The sequence below is a fragment of the Pteropus alecto genome, unplaced genomic scaffold, assembly GCF_000325575.1.
Source record: "Pteropus alecto unplaced genomic scaffold, ASM32557v1 scaffold7, whole genome shotgun sequence".
Classification (NCBI taxonomy): Eukaryota; Metazoa; Chordata; class Mammalia; order Chiroptera; family Pteropodidae; genus Pteropus; species Pteropus alecto.
In genome coordinates this window covers 32,359,427-32,377,264 of record NW_006494614.1, presented here as the reverse complement: position 1 = coordinate 32,377,264, position 17,838 = coordinate 32,359,427, and the positions used below count along the sequence as shown (strand labels likewise).

General features: G+C 34.6%; 1 protein-coding gene and 1 pseudogene across 1 annotated transcript in view; one reads left to right on the top strand and one right to left on the bottom strand.

The window, feature by feature from the left end:
* Window positions 1–17,838, top strand: part of MLIP (muscular LMNA interacting protein) — a 208,336-nt gene that overhangs the window by 176,980 nt on the left and 13,518 nt on the right. Inside the window, exon 12 of the mRNA XM_015600293.2 lies at window positions 494–700. Coding sequence (XP_015455779.1) covers window positions 494–700 — 207 coding nt within the window. The remainder of the gene's footprint in view (window positions 1–493; window positions 701–17,838) is intronic.
* On the bottom strand, window positions 9,152–9,270 carry LOC112475025 (annotated as a pseudogene).

Here is a 17,838-nt window from a genome sequence, read left to right as displayed (position 1 = left end):
AAGTGAAAAGCACTTTAAAACATTTTCTCAGAAATAACTGTTACATATGTATTGACCCAGCATTTTTGCCCTTACTCACATGTTGATATCCTCTGCAATGCTCTCTCCTATCTCTCCCAATTTCTTCTAGACCCAAGCACAAGCACTTCTTTAACGAAGACTTTCTAACCCCACCCAACCCCTTTGGGGATGAGCTCTCTCCTTCCTTAAACATTTCTCCTCTCAGTACTTTCAAAAACAACAAACTTGGCACTCTTTAGGATACACTGTTTAGTTCTGCAGAAGAGGCCGGAGGTGGGAGATAGACTGGAATTATTGAAAGAGACAAATGATACGCACTGTAAAAGCAGGTATCTTGTGAGGGACCTGAGTATAAGAAGAGGTTTTCTTCTTACTAGTAATGAATTCTGACATAATGTCTATAATATTTAGACTTACTTCCAAGTGAGCTTGATTTTTGTCCTCTAACATTCTCTGCCTTTCTTCTTCCCAGGGTGTGACAATCCCTCACAAGCCTGTTTCTCTCCATCCTTTATATCAGACTAGACTCTATCCTCCTGCTAAGTCCCTGCTGCATCCACAGACCCTCTCACATGCCGACTGTCTCACCCCAGGACCCTTCAGTCATTTGTCCTCCTTCTCACTGACTGATGAACAGGAGAATTCTCATACCCCCTTTAGTCACAACGCATACAATAAGGTGAGAATACTCTGCTGAAATGGGAATTATTCTGTACTGTGAACTTTCTTTATGCTTAATTTTTAAAACTTAAATGTGGAGGAAACAGATATTAAAAATATTTAAATAGATTAAGAATATTAATCTTAATCTATGTGTGGAGGCATATGACCTTACAAAAATAATAATTAACCTTGGGAAATTATTAAATATTTATTTCTCCTTTCAAAGTCATTTCCTGATTTGCATTCTTCACTGTTTCACATTCTAGCTCAGGGTGGAAATCCCAAAAAGTTTTCTAAAACCTTATGAGATACCATTATTAATTTATCTTCTATGCCATTATTTATTTGTCACCCAGTCTTAGTTTACTGTTCTTAAAAAGCTTCTTTAAATTACAATGCCTGAGGAAAAAGCACTTATAATTGTAGTCAATGGGCAAAGAAATACTTAGAATTTTCACAGGTATCTGTAAACATTAACATTTTATTTTAAAATGTGTCTATCTGCCTCATTATACATCGTGATGAAATATATATAAAAGTTATGTGTTCAGTACCTAAAATATATACATATATATTAAGCAAACAAGCAGAAATATTTATAGTTGGCTTTGGAATGCAATCGTAAATGTTCTATTAGAAGCAAGCAGTCAATACCACACAAGGCTTACATGTAAGTGTCCTTTCCGCTTATGAGCATTACTGTAAGGGCATTCTGGCTAGTACAGACTCTCAGACCCTGAAAATTTCCTAAAAGAATTGACTCATCAAAGTCAACCTGCAATTAAATCTTTTTTAAAAATTCAAATCTTGCTTAAAAGCGTTTATTTATCAAATTCTCTATATCTTATGAAATGTACCTCCGTACTTGGAAATCAATCAAGGCCATATGTTCCAAAATGTAGTTCAACAATATTCCTTTGGCCCTGAAACATTTTTTTGAAAAACTGTTCATAAACCCAGTCTAAACACTGACATCTAAAAAGTGAACACAATTACATGAGGAAAAAGTTGCTTTTTATATTTAATAGCATCTATCATAACTGAATGATCAACCCTGAATTAAACTTTTAAAATATCCATTTTCTGCAAAGAAAATGTTTTTTGGGCAAGGTTCGGGATGACATTTTTATGACCTTTGTTTGTTTCCTACTCCTGATTTAGAAAAAGTTATTTCAGAGAAAGTATATTAATTTTAAGGATTTTATATTATTTGTAATTCTTCCTGATTTAATGCTTGCCAACATCTATGAGATGCATTTAGCTATTAAATAGAGTTAATAATTATGATAATAACATACCATTTTTCTTATAAATTGTCATCTATGATTAGGTTATAACTGGATTTTTATAGGTATCGATTGCATTTAATACCTTGTTCTTTCGATATTTTGTTTGATGTTTTCTGGAACTTGTCAGCAAGGATAGAGTCAATATTTCATCCACATTTTAACCTGTGCTCAGTCAGACTGTATAAAAGCCATTTGAGGTTGGACAGCTATTTTCAGTCTATACAATTTTCATAATAGACTTTGTCTTTCAGAGTCTTGAGATTTATTGATATTGAATTAAAAACATTTACATAGGAAATAATAATAGTAATATAAGATAATATTTTTCGATGGAATATTTAATTGCTTAGTCTTATAATCCAATTGTTCCTATTAAAATATATAGATTACCCAATTCGATATCTATGTTTACAAACCTTGTGTTATAAATATTGGGCCAATAGCATCCTAAGTATAAAAACTTGTCTTTTTTACTTGAAATAACTTCTTGTCTGGCATTGTAAAACATAATCTGCCATCTAAATTAACTTTTTTTCAATACCCTGATGTCATCCCCTGATTTTACAACTTTATCTGCTGAGCTCATCTCCAAACTCAGATATTTCCACCATTCCCCCAGGAGAGCCACAATGAACTTAACTATCTTTGATGGTTTCTCATCAACTAGAGCTACAGAAGGTGTTGAACAGGTTTTATTCTCCTGTTAGATCTGTAGTGTACACTCCTCTTGTTTAAACCTTCATCAGACTCTACATGTCCTAAATTGTCCCACTAATCCCTACTTTCTTCTCTTACTTTCAAGATACAGCTGTATCATGTGATGTCATATCATATGTAATGATACTCAGGTACTTCCCTTTTCATCTTAGAATAAAACAGTGTATCCTCTCTTTCCTCCATTCTCATAAGGGGAGTCATTACTCTTTCATTCTTGAAAGTAATATAGCCCAGTGGGTAAGAGTATGATGTCTCTAGTCAGTTTGTCAAAGTTAATTTCCTGACCCCACTCCTTCTAGATGGTTATATTAGATAAGTCATTTAGCTTTCACATGCCTCCATTTAGTGACCTATAAAATGAAGATGATAGTAGTAGTCACTTTATAAGATTATTATGAGATTAAGGTGTACTAATACATGCAAAGCACTCAGAACAGTGCCTGGAACATAACAAGAACCACATAAGTGTTAGGTCTTATTATTAATAAGCCTTCCCAGAATTTTCATTTGTTTTTTTCCATTGGACCCCTTCTCTTTGTGTGCAGAAACCTCAAAAAAAATTTAAACACTTCCTCATTTTTTTCCTTGATGATGCTGCAAACCTAGTAATTTCAAGAATTTCTTTCTCTCAAAGTGATTTATAGCCATTATCTCCATTCCCCTTCTATATACTCTTTAACCTATTCTTTCTTTCACTTCAACCATTCTACTGAAATTGCTATCTAGAGGTAAACTGCTGGTCAGCAAACTCAGCTGAATTTCCTTAGTCCTCTATCTGTTATCCCTTGTAATGTTTGCCATAGTTGATCATAAACTCTTGAATCTTTCTCCTCGCTCTCCTCTTGGGATAATATGTATGTCCCAACTCTCTCACTGTTTCTTATTTGTTTTCTTTGTGGTCATTTTTCCTCCTCTACCTCCTCTCTCTAATGGCCTCATTTTAGATATTTGCCCACTCACAGGTTTCTGTAATTAATCTTAGTACTGATAATTCTCAGATCCACTTCTGTTTCTCCTCTGAGATCCAGTTTTATAACTTCAGCTGCTTGCTTGTCAGTTCCCCCAGGATGTTATGTTATCACCTTAAATTCATCATTCATTTTGCCTCATCATTCTGTTCTGGTTTCCCTACTTCTGTCATTGGTACCGCAATTCTCATTTTCCAAACTCAAAACTTGATTGATCTATTATGATTTTTTTACTTTGAACTTATGACTAGTCATTCACCAAGTTGAATGGATCCTTCTTTTGTTACGTCTGTCATGTTATAATCTCTCAATACTATTTATTATCATTCTCCCCATATAAAATACCTTCCTGCTTTTTCTCCTTAGGCAAACCATTCTTATACTTTCTGACCTAGTCAAATTATTCTTCCTTTGTGAAGTTTCCCCATGCAACAAAATTCAAAGTGGTATTTTTCTCCTTTTAATTTCTATAATACTCGCCTGCACCAAGGTATCTTATGCATATTATAGATTATCTCATCTTTATTTGTTGTGATTGTCTTAGTGTCCATCTAGGATGTGATATGCTTAATAAACTGTTTTTTTCACATTATAGGTATAGCAATAAATATGTGTTAATTATGAACAAATCTTAAATGATCCAATTTCTTCAATAAGAGCCCAAGATGCTTGAATATTTACGATTATTTCTATTTTAAGCAGAAACTAAATCTGAGTCAATTTACAGATTTATCAATACATCGAGCACAATTTTAGTCCATTGAGAATCTCCCTTTTTTTTTGAGGGCTGTATCCAATTTCCAGTGAACTTATGGAGTGCCTTGGCATGAGAGCATAGGTGGAGTAGGAGTGTGAAGGCAGGAGGATCTGATTTTTTTCTGCTACATGTGGACTCTGGTATCTTGTCTTGATACATGACCATCAATCTTAGAGTACATTGCTGCATCCTTCTTTCTTCACCTGCACAGCTTGCCCTAGTTGACTGTAGGTTAGCTACTTCTGAGCCTCTATAGCATGCATGGGAAAACATTCTCACCTGCATACTGGGAGCAGATAAACTTTGTGAGGGTACCTACAAACCATCAGCTTGGATACCCTATATATCCTTCTCTAATCGTTTGTTCCTACCCCCTTTGCTGTAGGGAACTCAACATGAGTTTATCTGTGAATTTGCTTACTCATTGAAATTTATTTGTGACCTCCAAATCAATACTTGCTTGTACTTTTATGGTCATTTGTGGACATGTGAAGAACAGTGAAAATTTGATTGGCTGGACAGATTCCCAGCTGAAGTTGAACAAGGTGGTGCTCTGCTTTCTTGTTTCAGCTATAATGCTATAAACAACAGTCCTTTTTGTGGTCTATCTAGTGTCATGTGTTTTGAATTTTTGTGCTTGCTGTTGGTGATTTGTTGTTTAAAATGGTGACTAAGCATAGTGCTGAAGTGCTATCTAATGTTTTCTAAGTGCAAGAAGGCTGTAATGTGACTTATAGAGAAAATATATATATCTGGTAAGCTTCCTTTAGGCATGCATTATAGTGTTATTGACTGTCAGTTCAGTGTTGACAAATCAATAACACATATTAAATAAGGTGTCTTTAAACTGAAACACACATAAAGCAAGGTTATGTATGATTGACTGATAAAAATGTAATCAAACTTGTAGGAACATAGTCCTGTATTTCCCCTTGGAGAATTGGTTCAATATTTTCTAATTTCATGTTCTCAGTGAACTTATAGAACATAACTACTGCGAATAATGAGAATCCTTTGTATCTTTGGCTTTCTCTGAGAAGAAGATTCATATATATTAGTAGTTAATTTGGGAATTGGTCTCAGAAATACCAGTTAGGGGTGTGGGAAACTGAGGTGAGGAGGAGAAGGCAACTAATAAAAGATATATCATCAAGCAAGTTACCATCGTGGGTATAACTGGAGCTTGAGTTTACTGAGTAATTCTGGCAGCTAATGTGGAACATACAACTCAGAGTTAGGCAATCTGAAGTGGGGGATGGGAATTCTGTTAGTCTTTGCTCAAGGGCTGTGCTTGGGGGAGGAGAGCCTGAATCCTTAGAAAGAGCCCCTCAGGCAAAGAGAAGCAGAGACCAGCAATTTGAAGTTCAAAGTCCTGAAATTGTTACCATTTGGGGGCTATTTGAACTTGTTACCCAGCGCATGGAGGGGATAACAACCCAGAAGTGTAATTAGCACTTTTCCTCGTTTCTTCTGGCAGCGAAGAATCAGCGAGATTTAGAAAAGATTTATTAAAAGTATGTTTTAGAAAGGCAGTGCATGATCAAGAGAGGAACATGGGTTTTCAGCAGAAAGCTGTAATCATGCAGAAGTAGAAAGGTCTGTCCTATATTTGGGCGTGATGGGTGGTTACAAAGGCATTCCTAGTTGATTGGCATGTGAGGTCATTTTGATTGACACTTTGCTGCTATATAACACTTTGCCTAGCGCGCATACTCTTACCCAGAATTCAGTCTGTCATAATTCGATTCATGAACTTTTGGGCATAAACATGGTATTATAATAAAGGTACAATGAGGCTGAGGTTGTGGGCAGGTTAGGGTAGTATCTTTTGTGCATGGGTCTGTGGTCAGATTAAACCAGCTATATATTATGGCCCTTCTGTCCTTTGTCTCTAGGGATGCAGGAGGGATTCTCTAACTACCAACAGGGTGTTCTTTGGGCAGTCTTTAGGCTAGGCCTCCATTCTTTTGTTCCCCTGTGGCTCATGTCTGACTAACTACCTACCTAACAAGATGACATAGGTAGGCCAATGATTTATATTACATATATCCACAAATCTTATGTTTATGATCTAAATTTGAAGTCCAGGATCCTGGAAATCAAAACTTTGGCTATTAAAACTCATGAGAATTATTTTTGTTTTAGATAGATAGATAGATAGAGATAGAGATGTAGATACATTTGATATATGTTTTGATATATATTGGGCTATGTATAACTGCTGAAACAATAAAGATTGCAAAGGAAATATGCTGGGTGTGTGGAGTTAATATCTTAAAATTGTATCTCATCCATAGCTATTTTACCAATTTTCCCTCCATTATGCAATATATTTCAAAATTTTTATCTTCATAGTTAATAAAGTACCATGCACAACACATCTGTATATATGGAGTCTGCCTTCTACTTTTTGAGAGGTCAGTTCATTTAGAACGATTCTTCCTGGGCACCAGGAATTCTTTGCCGTGTCTCAACTACTTCCTTGGCCCTCAGATGAGAAATCTAAAATACATATAATGAACAAAAAGTAGAAAGTTTATTGCCCTCCATAACTTTTATTCTTTTCTCCATCCTCTGCCTCATTTTTTCTATCTCCTGCTCTCATAATCTCTGAGGCACCCCCGTCTTTTTAAGTCAACCCAAATTTCAATTCTTCTGGCCTACTTTCACATTCCAATTTAAGTATTCAGTTTTGTGTACTTTTTTCTCTTTTCTTATTTTAACTACATTTTCTTCTTTTTATTTAACATGACTACAGGCTATGTAGACAGGAAGTTATCACTCATCCTTGTTTCCCCTGAGTCTCTATTCTGCCTGTTAGTACCAGCAACAAATAAGAAAACACATGGCAGGCCTATGAATAGAACTGGGAGGAGAGAAAATTAAACCTTCATAGTTGGGATGGCTTTTCTGATCTGTTGGCAGGGAGAAGGCTGGGATTTCCTATTCAGAAAGGCTCTATTTACAGTGAAAGCTTGAGAGGTTTTACAAGAAAACATAAAATCTTTATAGACAGAGAGACAGCTTTGAAGCCCCAGGAGAAAATTCACAGCAATTCTGAGAATATCTACTCTTTCAGTTTTCAAAAATTATATTGTTTGGGGGCGTTGTTTGTGATTGTGCTGCCATTTTACTTCCCTTCTCCCACTATAGCTTTCACTTCAGAGCAGGAGAGAATTATTCATCTTCTACCTCTAATCTTCCTGCCCAGAACCCATCCCAGCCCTGACAACTCCTACTCCCACTCCTATTTCCACTCCATCAATATGATTAAATAAAACATTAATCTTATCTAAAATGTCTTTTCCTTTTTTATAACCTATTCTTTAATGTTTTTAATTTATTCACACATGTATTCCCTTTAATTCTGATTTCTCATTCCTCTTTGCCCATATTGCCTATACTAACATATTTTTGTTTGTATATATTTTTTCAGAAGTTCTGTTATTTTGCATGTATATAATTTAATTTATGTAAATGCTATTGTATCACATACTTCACTCTTTTTCTGTGGGTTTCTTTTTTTTTCATCTGTAAAAGAGGGTATTAAATTTGGCTCCAAAACTCTTACTCTAGGATCTGAACTAAGCTAATTGCATCAAAATTGTGTGAGAAGCTTTAGAAAAATGCTCATTTCTAAGACTTAAAACTTCTAAACTCAGAACTTACACTGAACTTGATGATCTTAAGTTTTTACCTCATTGAAAATTCTATGCTTCTTCTATAAAAGCAAACTTTTCCTTTTTTGCTTCTTAAATTCCCTAATGATTCAGCAAGAAAACGAACTTCATTATAAAAAATAACTTTACAAAGGAAAACTGTTTATATTATTATGTTTACAAGTGCTTGATTATAATTTTTTTTTCATAAAATCCCTAGTAAGTAAAAGAAAACACATTGTTAAATAGTATATGTATTAACTTAGGTCACAAGTTTTTTTTTTTTTTTTAATAAGTTATAAAATGTTGAGTTCTTAATCAATATTACCTTCTTGTGCTTGTAACATTTACAACTGGGCTGAATGTTTATACATCCAGTACTTACGGATTTTATTTTATTGAAACATAAAATACATATTTTTTTCCCACTGCACTACTTCAATTATTAAAAGTTATTTCTTTTTGAAAAAATAACACAGCTGCCATCATGTACTTTCTTAAGGTTTACTTTAAGAAATTAAAGTGCCCTTTTTCATAAGAAGAGATTTTAAAATATAACGATCTTTTATATTAAAATTATGTTTTTGCTAAGAAAAAGTATTTTACTTGAAATATATTTTATCTTTATGCTATGTTAACTGACGAGTTTTTATTAATTTCTTTTCCAAGAAGCTGCTCTTGAGATGGTAGAGTAAAAATAAAGCGGAAATATAACTCTTCTGCAATAAAAAGAGAGAGAGAGAGAGAGAGAGAGAGAGAGAGAGAGAGAGAGACAAGAAGGCAAAATGACAGTGTTTTCAATCCTATTCCATCTGTTATTTATCTTTTCCATGTAAAGGACCAGTCCACTTATACTAAGCCAAGGGTGAAGCATCTATTAAAACACTGATGGAAACTACCTATTGAAGTATATTATGCATGGTAAACACAGAGTTTAGGTAATAAACAGTCAACTCTTTGGGGGAATTGGGCTTTATTGTCTTTTTTTTTTTTTTTTTAGGCAAGGCAACTCTTGGTTGACCTCACAGATTGCAAGGACCTTGTCAGTTTACAATCCCTTATTTTTTTTATTTTTTATGCCTACATCTCCTGGTCATCCTAGGTGGTCTTCCATTTTAGTACTAACCAGGTCTGACCCTGCTTAGCTTCCGAGATCAGACGGGATCGGGCTTGTTCATGGTAGCATAGCCTTAGACTACTGTCTTTTGTTTTGCCATATATTAGGGGGTTGGAGCACAGACTTCTGAATCTCTGATGAGGCTTCGTGGTGGTATGCTGTTGTGTGCATGGGGTAGAAAAAAAGAAGAGAAAGAAACTTTTATATCTACAATGAGTAGGGGGACAAGTTTCTCCATAAACTGGTTTTAGGCTGCTTCCTAGGTCATGAGCATCGCTTCTTTAATAAATGTCGACTTTTCTCTTTCACATTCTTTTTCTCCATTTGTACTTGTTTATTTTCTAATTTAATCTATTTGTGAAGTTTATATTTTTACCATTATTGAGAATATCTTAAGTGGTATTATCAATCATTGCATAGTTACTCAGAGAATTGACTCTGAGAATCCACAGAAATCCAATAAATGAATTAAAATATTCATATTACAGACATAGTTCCAATAAGGGTTGAATATTTTAGTTGTTCCTCTGCAAGGTGATTTTTTCCCCTAAGATTTCTTCTGATGTTTTAACAGAGATCAATCAACAGGAATTAAAGTAGATTATGACTTAGCTAGAAAATCTGAAGTAATTCCAACTTTTACCTACTGGTTCAAAGGCTGAAGGGGCTTTGAAATAAAAATTTGTTTTTCTAATGTAGGATATAAATATTTAGATCTAAATATGTGAAAACTATTTTACAAGTATATTTCAAGAATAAAGCAATGTCTCTTTCAGATAAGCAGCTTACAGTTGTTCATAGCTTCAAAATGAGAAAATGAACCCTAAATTACATGATTTGGTTCGAGGTTTCAAAAACCTTGTTTAATAGCCTAATTCTCTACCAGTAACAAAGAGCATAGATTTTGTAACTTTTTTCCCCCAACATGACAGCTAAAAACACTGGAGTCTGAAAGTTGACTAAGCATGATTATTTATTCATTTTACAAAGATTTATTGAGTCTCCCTTATTTACAAAGTACTGTGTCTGCGCTACCCATGCACTGGAAAACAAGGAGATAGAAAGCTGAAGGGCCTTAACCAGGTACTTATTCTCTACTTGTGAAGAAAAAGAAATTAAACAAATAAGCAAAAATTCATTACTTAGTGATAATTGTGACAACGGCAATGCAGAAGATGGTCAAGTAGTTATGACTACATATAACAGAGGTCTCAATCTAGTCTAGTGAATCAGGAAAGACTTAATGAAGAACTGATGTGTGAGGTCTGAAAAGAAGCAAAGGTTGGGGACAGACGAGGCCTTTCAGTTAGAAGGAATAACATTGGGGAAGGTTTCCAGGTGGGAAAGTAAGAAATAGAACAAGGTTGAGAAAATGAAAGAGATATTGAAAAGGCAACTGAAGTTAGGAAGTGTAGTTTGAAGTTACGAAGAAGTAAGACTGCCAGACAACTTCTGCATTCCTGGGAATAATGCATTATCTGGATTTGTGAGAAGAAAGCAGGGAGCGAATCGAGGGGTTGCTGAAATTTTGTAAGAAAAAAAATGATATTTAAAAAAAGGAGAAAACATGCTGCTTACTTTACAGAATATTTTATTTACTTTCAAAACAATCATAAAGTAGGTTTTATCCCCATTGTTTTACATATGAAGAAACAGGCTCAAAAAGTGTAAAGAATTTGTACAAGATTGCACAAAACTAACTTAAAAACAGGTACTTCACTGATTTTCATTAAGATACTTTCTATGCTCACCCCTCTCCCCCCCAAACAAAAACAAAAAACATCTGTTCTGTTCATGAGATAGCATCACCGCCTTCTCCACCACCAGCAGAATTATAGGCTTTTATCTGGTCAAACAACAGCCCTATATACCTCAGAACTGGAACTCAGCACTAAGGCCATCCGACTTCTTTAGGTCTACAGACAGGAAAACTAAGGACTAAAAATGCAAAGTGGCACATCCAAGAGTATGGTGTGAGTTATTGGCAGAGCTTGGATTTTGCATGAACCACATGATGCTTTTTACATTTCATCCCCAGGCTCCAACCTTCTTTTGGCAGCCACATTTCCAAAGGTTAGTGGCTAGGAGAACCACTATACATGTAATAATCTGACAAAACTTACTGAGGCAGCTATATTTACAGAAAAGAAGTCATCTTGAATTTGGGAGGTAAAATCTCCTTTTATTGTTAATAATGTCTATTGGTGTTCTGTCTACATAATTAGAAATCTTCCTGTGTGAATAAATCAAGGTTATTTATTTTCTATCATCACAGATATAAACTGCCTTACTCTCAATTCTAAAACTTTCTGACAACTTTTAGAGTTATTGAGAATTGGATAACTATTAAGATGCTGTAGAATATAAAAACTTTCAGGTGGGTGGAATAGGAGAAAAAGCTTTATAAACTCAAAATTGGTTATTAATTTTTCAGGAAACCAGAACATGGGCACTGTTTGCCTATGCCAAATCATTTTCAAATTGGATGAATTTGTATAATATTTTCATAAAGAACATTCTGTTCAAAATGGTTAAATGCAAATGAATTGGACTTTTAGCAATAAAAAATGAATGCCACTGAGCAGGTATTTTAAGAGAAGCAGTTCTGAGAAATGAAGTATCAATCATATATAGTTAGGTTCTCCACTAGAGGGCAAAAAGAACATTTTAACACAATAGATGCCTTGGCAGGCTAGCATTTGAAACCAGGCATGTTTCAGGTTATCTAATTGCCCATCATTCTTAAAATGTACTCAATTTAAGCACAATTGACTTTTAAATTTCTTCCAGAAAACTGAGAATAACTAATTTCTTATATATCTGACCCTAAGCATATTTGCTGTCATCTAGCTGAATTTTTTTATTGTAATACTTTTTAATAAAGTCATTTTAAAAATTAAGAATTTGCTAATTTGAAAGAGATATGTGGTAGGAGGCAGGCTGGAAGGCATTTTTAGTTAGGAAAGTGTACTTGGAGAAAGATGATTTTTAAAGCTCTGGTAAAATAACATGTTGGCCCTTAGAATTTATTGACCATACTTGTGTTCTACAGGCATAGAGAAAATAAGTTGCCATCAGTTTTCACCTTGTGCAGATGGAGGCACTAAGGAAAAATTTATTTAACAGGACTCAGCTGCCACCTACCCCTTACTACCCGCTGTATGGTCTCTTAAATCAGTTTCCTTAGAAGCAGAGCGGAAGATAGGAGTTCAGGCTTTTGTGATTTATTGAGTGCGTGCGCTCTTCAGAAAAGCATCCTGTAAAGAAAGGAGTGAGTCCTCATCGAGAAGGGCAAAGAGAAATCTAATTCACTGGGAGGAGGCTCTGTAGTATAAATTGCAAAGTTATCCTACCTTGAGGCAGAGGAGCTGACCTCTGATAGGTCTTATCAGCCACTCGTTGGCTATGAGCCTTGATGTGGGGAGAGGGTCAAGTAACTCAGCTTTAGGACATTCTTCTCAGCTGAGGGCAATGGTTTTTGGAAGGAGGCAGTTGTGGGCTCTGAAATATAATGAAAATCTGGTGGTGGCGTTTATCTTTGCAAATTGAGTCTTTTTAAGATATATATTCTCACAGGGTTAGAACAATCAGAGTAAACCAGACTGGCAGTAATTTTTGTTTCCATCTCAGACCATAGTTATGCATGACTAGCCGGAAAGAATAGTCAAAATCAATATATAATATTTAATATATATTACAATATATATGTATATATTTATACATACATATATATATTTATATTCAACCTTTGAGCACACAGTTCCTTATCTAACCTTCTTTTAATGCTATTGCTATTTTTAAAAAGTTAATTTACATGAAATTGCCATTATTCAACAGTTCTTGACCTGCAAAAACATCAGTTTTATTAGTTTTAAATTCTTGAATCTAATTGTTTCTCATTGCTTTAATTTATTTTGTTATCCTTTTATATACTCCATGCAACAAAAGTCATATATATCGTGTGGTGTTTACACAGTAAAAGAATCTCTTATTTTGAAACCTCAGGGCAAAATTTCCTGTTCTGCTTCATCTTGTTTAATGTGAACATTGTTTTATTCCTTTTACTAAAATATGAACATAAAATTATTTCAGATTGCTAAATTTGTTGAAGTTTACCCTTGTATGACCTATTAAAGTACAACTCAGATGTTTTATTTATAGCCATCAAATAATAATACCCATTTGCCCTCATAAAAGCCATATGTTCCCTATGTTCTGTGAATCAAACAGAAATCTCTTTTGTGGAAGAAAGATATGCCTGTGGGGTTGGACTCTTCCTCAGATTGTTTAAAAATATTTACTAAGCTCCCATTGGGCGCTGAAACACTTCCTGAGCACGTAAGGCATTCAAATGAAGTGTAAAGCCATTCCTTGCTTTCAAAGTGGTAGAAGTAAACCAAAGGAAAAATCTTAAAACTTTGAGACTGTCTTATTAGGAATATATGTTTATTATGATCCTATCTTCTTGTTCATTGATATTTTTTACCAGTATATAATGTCTTTTTTTATTTCACAAAGTTTCTTTCTTAAGTTCTACTTTAAAGATAATAAAATTGTTATTCCAGTTTTATGTTGGTTCATATTGACAGATAAATCTTTTCCTCCATTTATGTTCAACTTTATGTTTTCTTATCTGTGTGTGTATCTCTTGTTGACCACAGATTTTCTGATCTTGTGCTTTTTTTGTCTTGAGACACTTCTCTTAATGTATGAGGTTATCTCATTGCATGACCTTAGTTCTGCCACATTGTTTTACATTTCTCATTATTACAATTTCTTACCTCTTTTTTCCAGTTTTGCATATAAAGGGTGTGGTTTTAATTTACTACTTTAAAATTTATTCATTCTATTTAGTTGTTATGATGACCATTCACTTAGGGTCCACATTCACATTCACATCAGTATCTATATCTTCTCCTAGTAAGGTAAGTCCATTTGGACTTTCATTATCTACCATCATGTTGATTATTCAATTCTAGATTTTATTTATGACATGTTATGGTCTTTCATGACTTTTTTTATTTTTAATGGCAACAACACTCTTATCCAGATTATTTTATTACTCTGCCTTCCATCATTTCTTGCTGCATCCTCCTGCATTTATTTTTCTTACTTGAGACCTTGATCCAAGAAAGTTTTTAAGGTGGGTCTTTATTTGGCAAATTTTCTAAGGCCATTTATAACAGAATATATTTTATGCTTCCACATTTGAATGACATTTTAGCAGTTTATCAAGTTCTAGGTAATAGAAATCTTAGACAAATTTTGTATTCTAGCACTTTTATCCTAATTTTCAAAAGATCTCCCACTTGGAATTGCTAAAATCTACTAACATAACCTAACTAAACATAGAGTTTTTCTATGAGCTTTATAGCAATCGATAGCTACCCTACCTATTTTTTGGTTTGAAGTTTGAATAAAGAGGTATCATGGTTGTTAGGATGTGTTTCTAGTAGGAACGTAGCAGGGATTAAAAAAAGATTCTCCAGAGGGGAGATCCTAGACTCAGGAAAGCAAGGCTGTCAAAATCCCTGAGGAGTGGCTACAACATAAGGCTGAGTTGCAGTGCCTAGCAGGATGATATAGTTGGGGCAAGGGTGGGTGATGGGTGGGGTACTGGAAACAGTGAGCGAACTGACAGTTTAGAGATGTGTAACAGATATGGTAAGAGTGTTAGGAAGTACCTACATCATTCATGAAATGTAGTTTGAAACAATGCATAGGGAGATGTGGGAATGAAGGAATAGGGCCCAATTCCAAAGAGGCAGAGCTGGCAGGCACCATACTGGTGGCAGTTCTCCAGTTACTCTTAGGCATACAGTTCTCAGCTCATATGCCTATCAACTATTCACACATTCTCTCCCTCTTCAACACCTCTCCCCCAATCATTCTCAAAGATGCTGCTGGGAGTATAGTGTTTGGAGAAAATAGAGTGGGGTCTGGCATGGATTCTCTGGAGATGGAGGACATAGATTGGCTCCCATCATGGTCATGCCTGTTTCTCCTCTTAAGACACATTCTTCCAAATTTTTGTGATGCATCAGTTGAACATCTGTTGACACACTCTTGGGTTCTGGGATAGGTTTCTTACAACTTGGGATAACTAGTTGCAAATTAGGAACAGTTGGGATGGGACTAAGGCAAGGCAAAAATTGAAAAATATTTATGAGGTTGAGAGTCATAATACAGAGTTATTTTTTCCATTATATGTCATATTGGAATAAAATAGCTAGTACCCCTTGTATTCTATGGAAGAGAAAGAACAGGGAGAAAACAATTTCACATTGTCTTTTGTGAAAAAAAGACATTTGGTTTATGATTGTACTAAAGTTAGTATGATATTGAAAAAATTGAAAATGATGTTTTTGCTGTTGTACTAAGCAACTAATTGTGTCCTAAAGGATAGAGGAAAGAAAGAGAACAACAAATATGGCTTCTTTGTCAGTTCCAATTTCAGTTTCTGGAATTAATTTTGAGGTCTAAAATGGTGTTGGAATATAGATTCTGCTCCATTTTCATTACAACCTGGGAGCTGTGCAATGAAAAAAGTGAATGGTGTAGTTAATCCCCTTGGGGAAGTGGTTTTTTAGTTGAGAAAGAAGCAACTCTAAATGAAAAATGTGAGTAAACACAGGGATGTGGTATTTGTTTTCAAAACATGCTGAACACATCGTGGATGGAAAAAAAGAATTTTATTATGCTGTTCTTTAGACAATGGTATTTGGAGGATGGAAGAGGAAAGGCCAAAAATAAAATAGTGTAATTTTGGAATTTTCAGCCATATCTCAGAAGAACTTTTACAAAGATCAGAGCAGAAAATTTTTGTTTTCCTTCTGGTGTTAGACTGGTATTAGACTTACTGGCACTTAAACTCCAATGTAATGATATTAATGTTGGTAGTTAACAGTGAGTTTTCTGTGGGTTTATAAAATGATTAACATGTACCCAACTTGAACTGAGTATGTGATGATACTCAGAGAATGTACAAAGGAATGATGTGAAACTTGATAGTGTTTATAAAAGTTCATAAAAGGAACAAGTGTCATAGCTAAGAACCGACATTAAGGATCCAAAGTAAGGTTCCACAGAGTTTATTTTTACTTTTGTGATAGGCATCACTTCTACCACAGCTACGGTTCAGTATAAGAGACTCCAAAAAGGAAGAACTTTTTTCCTAAGATAGTGTCATCTATAAACCAACAGATATTTGTTTAAGCATCATAGGTTCATTGAATTATCTAAGTAGAAGAGGAGCTGGAACTCATCTAGTTAGGGCTCCAATTTTAAAGATGAGGAAACTTGAGGCCTAGAGACAAAGTGATTTTCCTAAGGTAACATAGGAAGTTAGTGGCATAAACAAACTCATAAAACTTTAGGCATTTAAGAAAAATTGATACTGTACATTTAAGTTATAAAAATAAATATTTAAGTTACTGATGTTCTGTAATTTTTAAAAAATATTTCAGGAGAATATAGATGAAATTTTCAAAACATAGGAATAGAAGTAGTGTGTTTGTGACTGTCATTAAAAACCACTTTTTCCTCAAAGTACATATCGTGAACTGCCCTTACTAAAGAAAAATTCGGAGCACAACCCACGTTTTGTCCCAAGACATGGAATCTTCAGCGATGAAATCAATCAACTATTATTTGGTGAAAAAGTGCTAGGATATGATGGGCCCTAACCTCCAGCAGCTTGCAATCTTTTTGGAAAATGAGATAAACTCATATTTAATAGCCTTCGTTCATTTAATAAGCATAATCAAGGCTTACTCCTTTGCTTCCTAAGTGGAGTCAAACCGTGCAAAATACTTGCATGGTAATTCTCCAGCCTCAGTTTCTCATATTCTCACAACTCATTTTACCCATTCGCTCTGAATTTTCTTCCTATCTTTCACTCAGCTTAACTGTAATTTCTTTTTAGCTACTAACCTTCAGTCTCCTTATCACTGTTAGGAGATTTATCCTTTATTTTTCAGTCTCCTTATCACTGTTAGGAGATTTATCCTTTATTTTTCAGTCTCTGGGGGAAGAGATTCTTTCATCCTTCTAGATTAGATCAGACTTATCTCTTATGAACATAGCACTTTGAAATTTTACTTCAAAACACATTATTTTGTATTTGTTTCTAGATATTTGTGATTATATAATTAATATTTCTCTTCTACTGCATTGGTCTCCAAGGGCGAGGACACTGTCTGTTCACTGTCACATCTCTAACACCTAGCAGAGTGCCTAGGACATTTTCAAGTACTTAATAAAAAAGATCTGTGCTAAATTATTTACTTATACAATTGTAGTACAACTTAAATGATTAGGACATTTTGAGTATAGTTTATTTCAGTTGTGAATAGATAAATGTTTGAAAAACATCAGTTGCATCAGTCCATACAAAAGTGTTGGTTATGGCCTCACCCCTCAGCCTATGGTAGCATTCGCATCAGTTGAGAGCCCCTTGGAAATGCAGATTCTCAGGCCCCTCTTCAGACCTACTGAGTCAGCATCTGAAATTTCCAAGACTTCCTGGGTGCTTCCTATGCACTGGTAGATATTGTAAATCAGGGATTAAAAACTCATGTATTTAGTTAGGCCATATCCCCTAAATGAGTGATGTAAGAATATATGTGTGTAAATGATGTAGGAATAT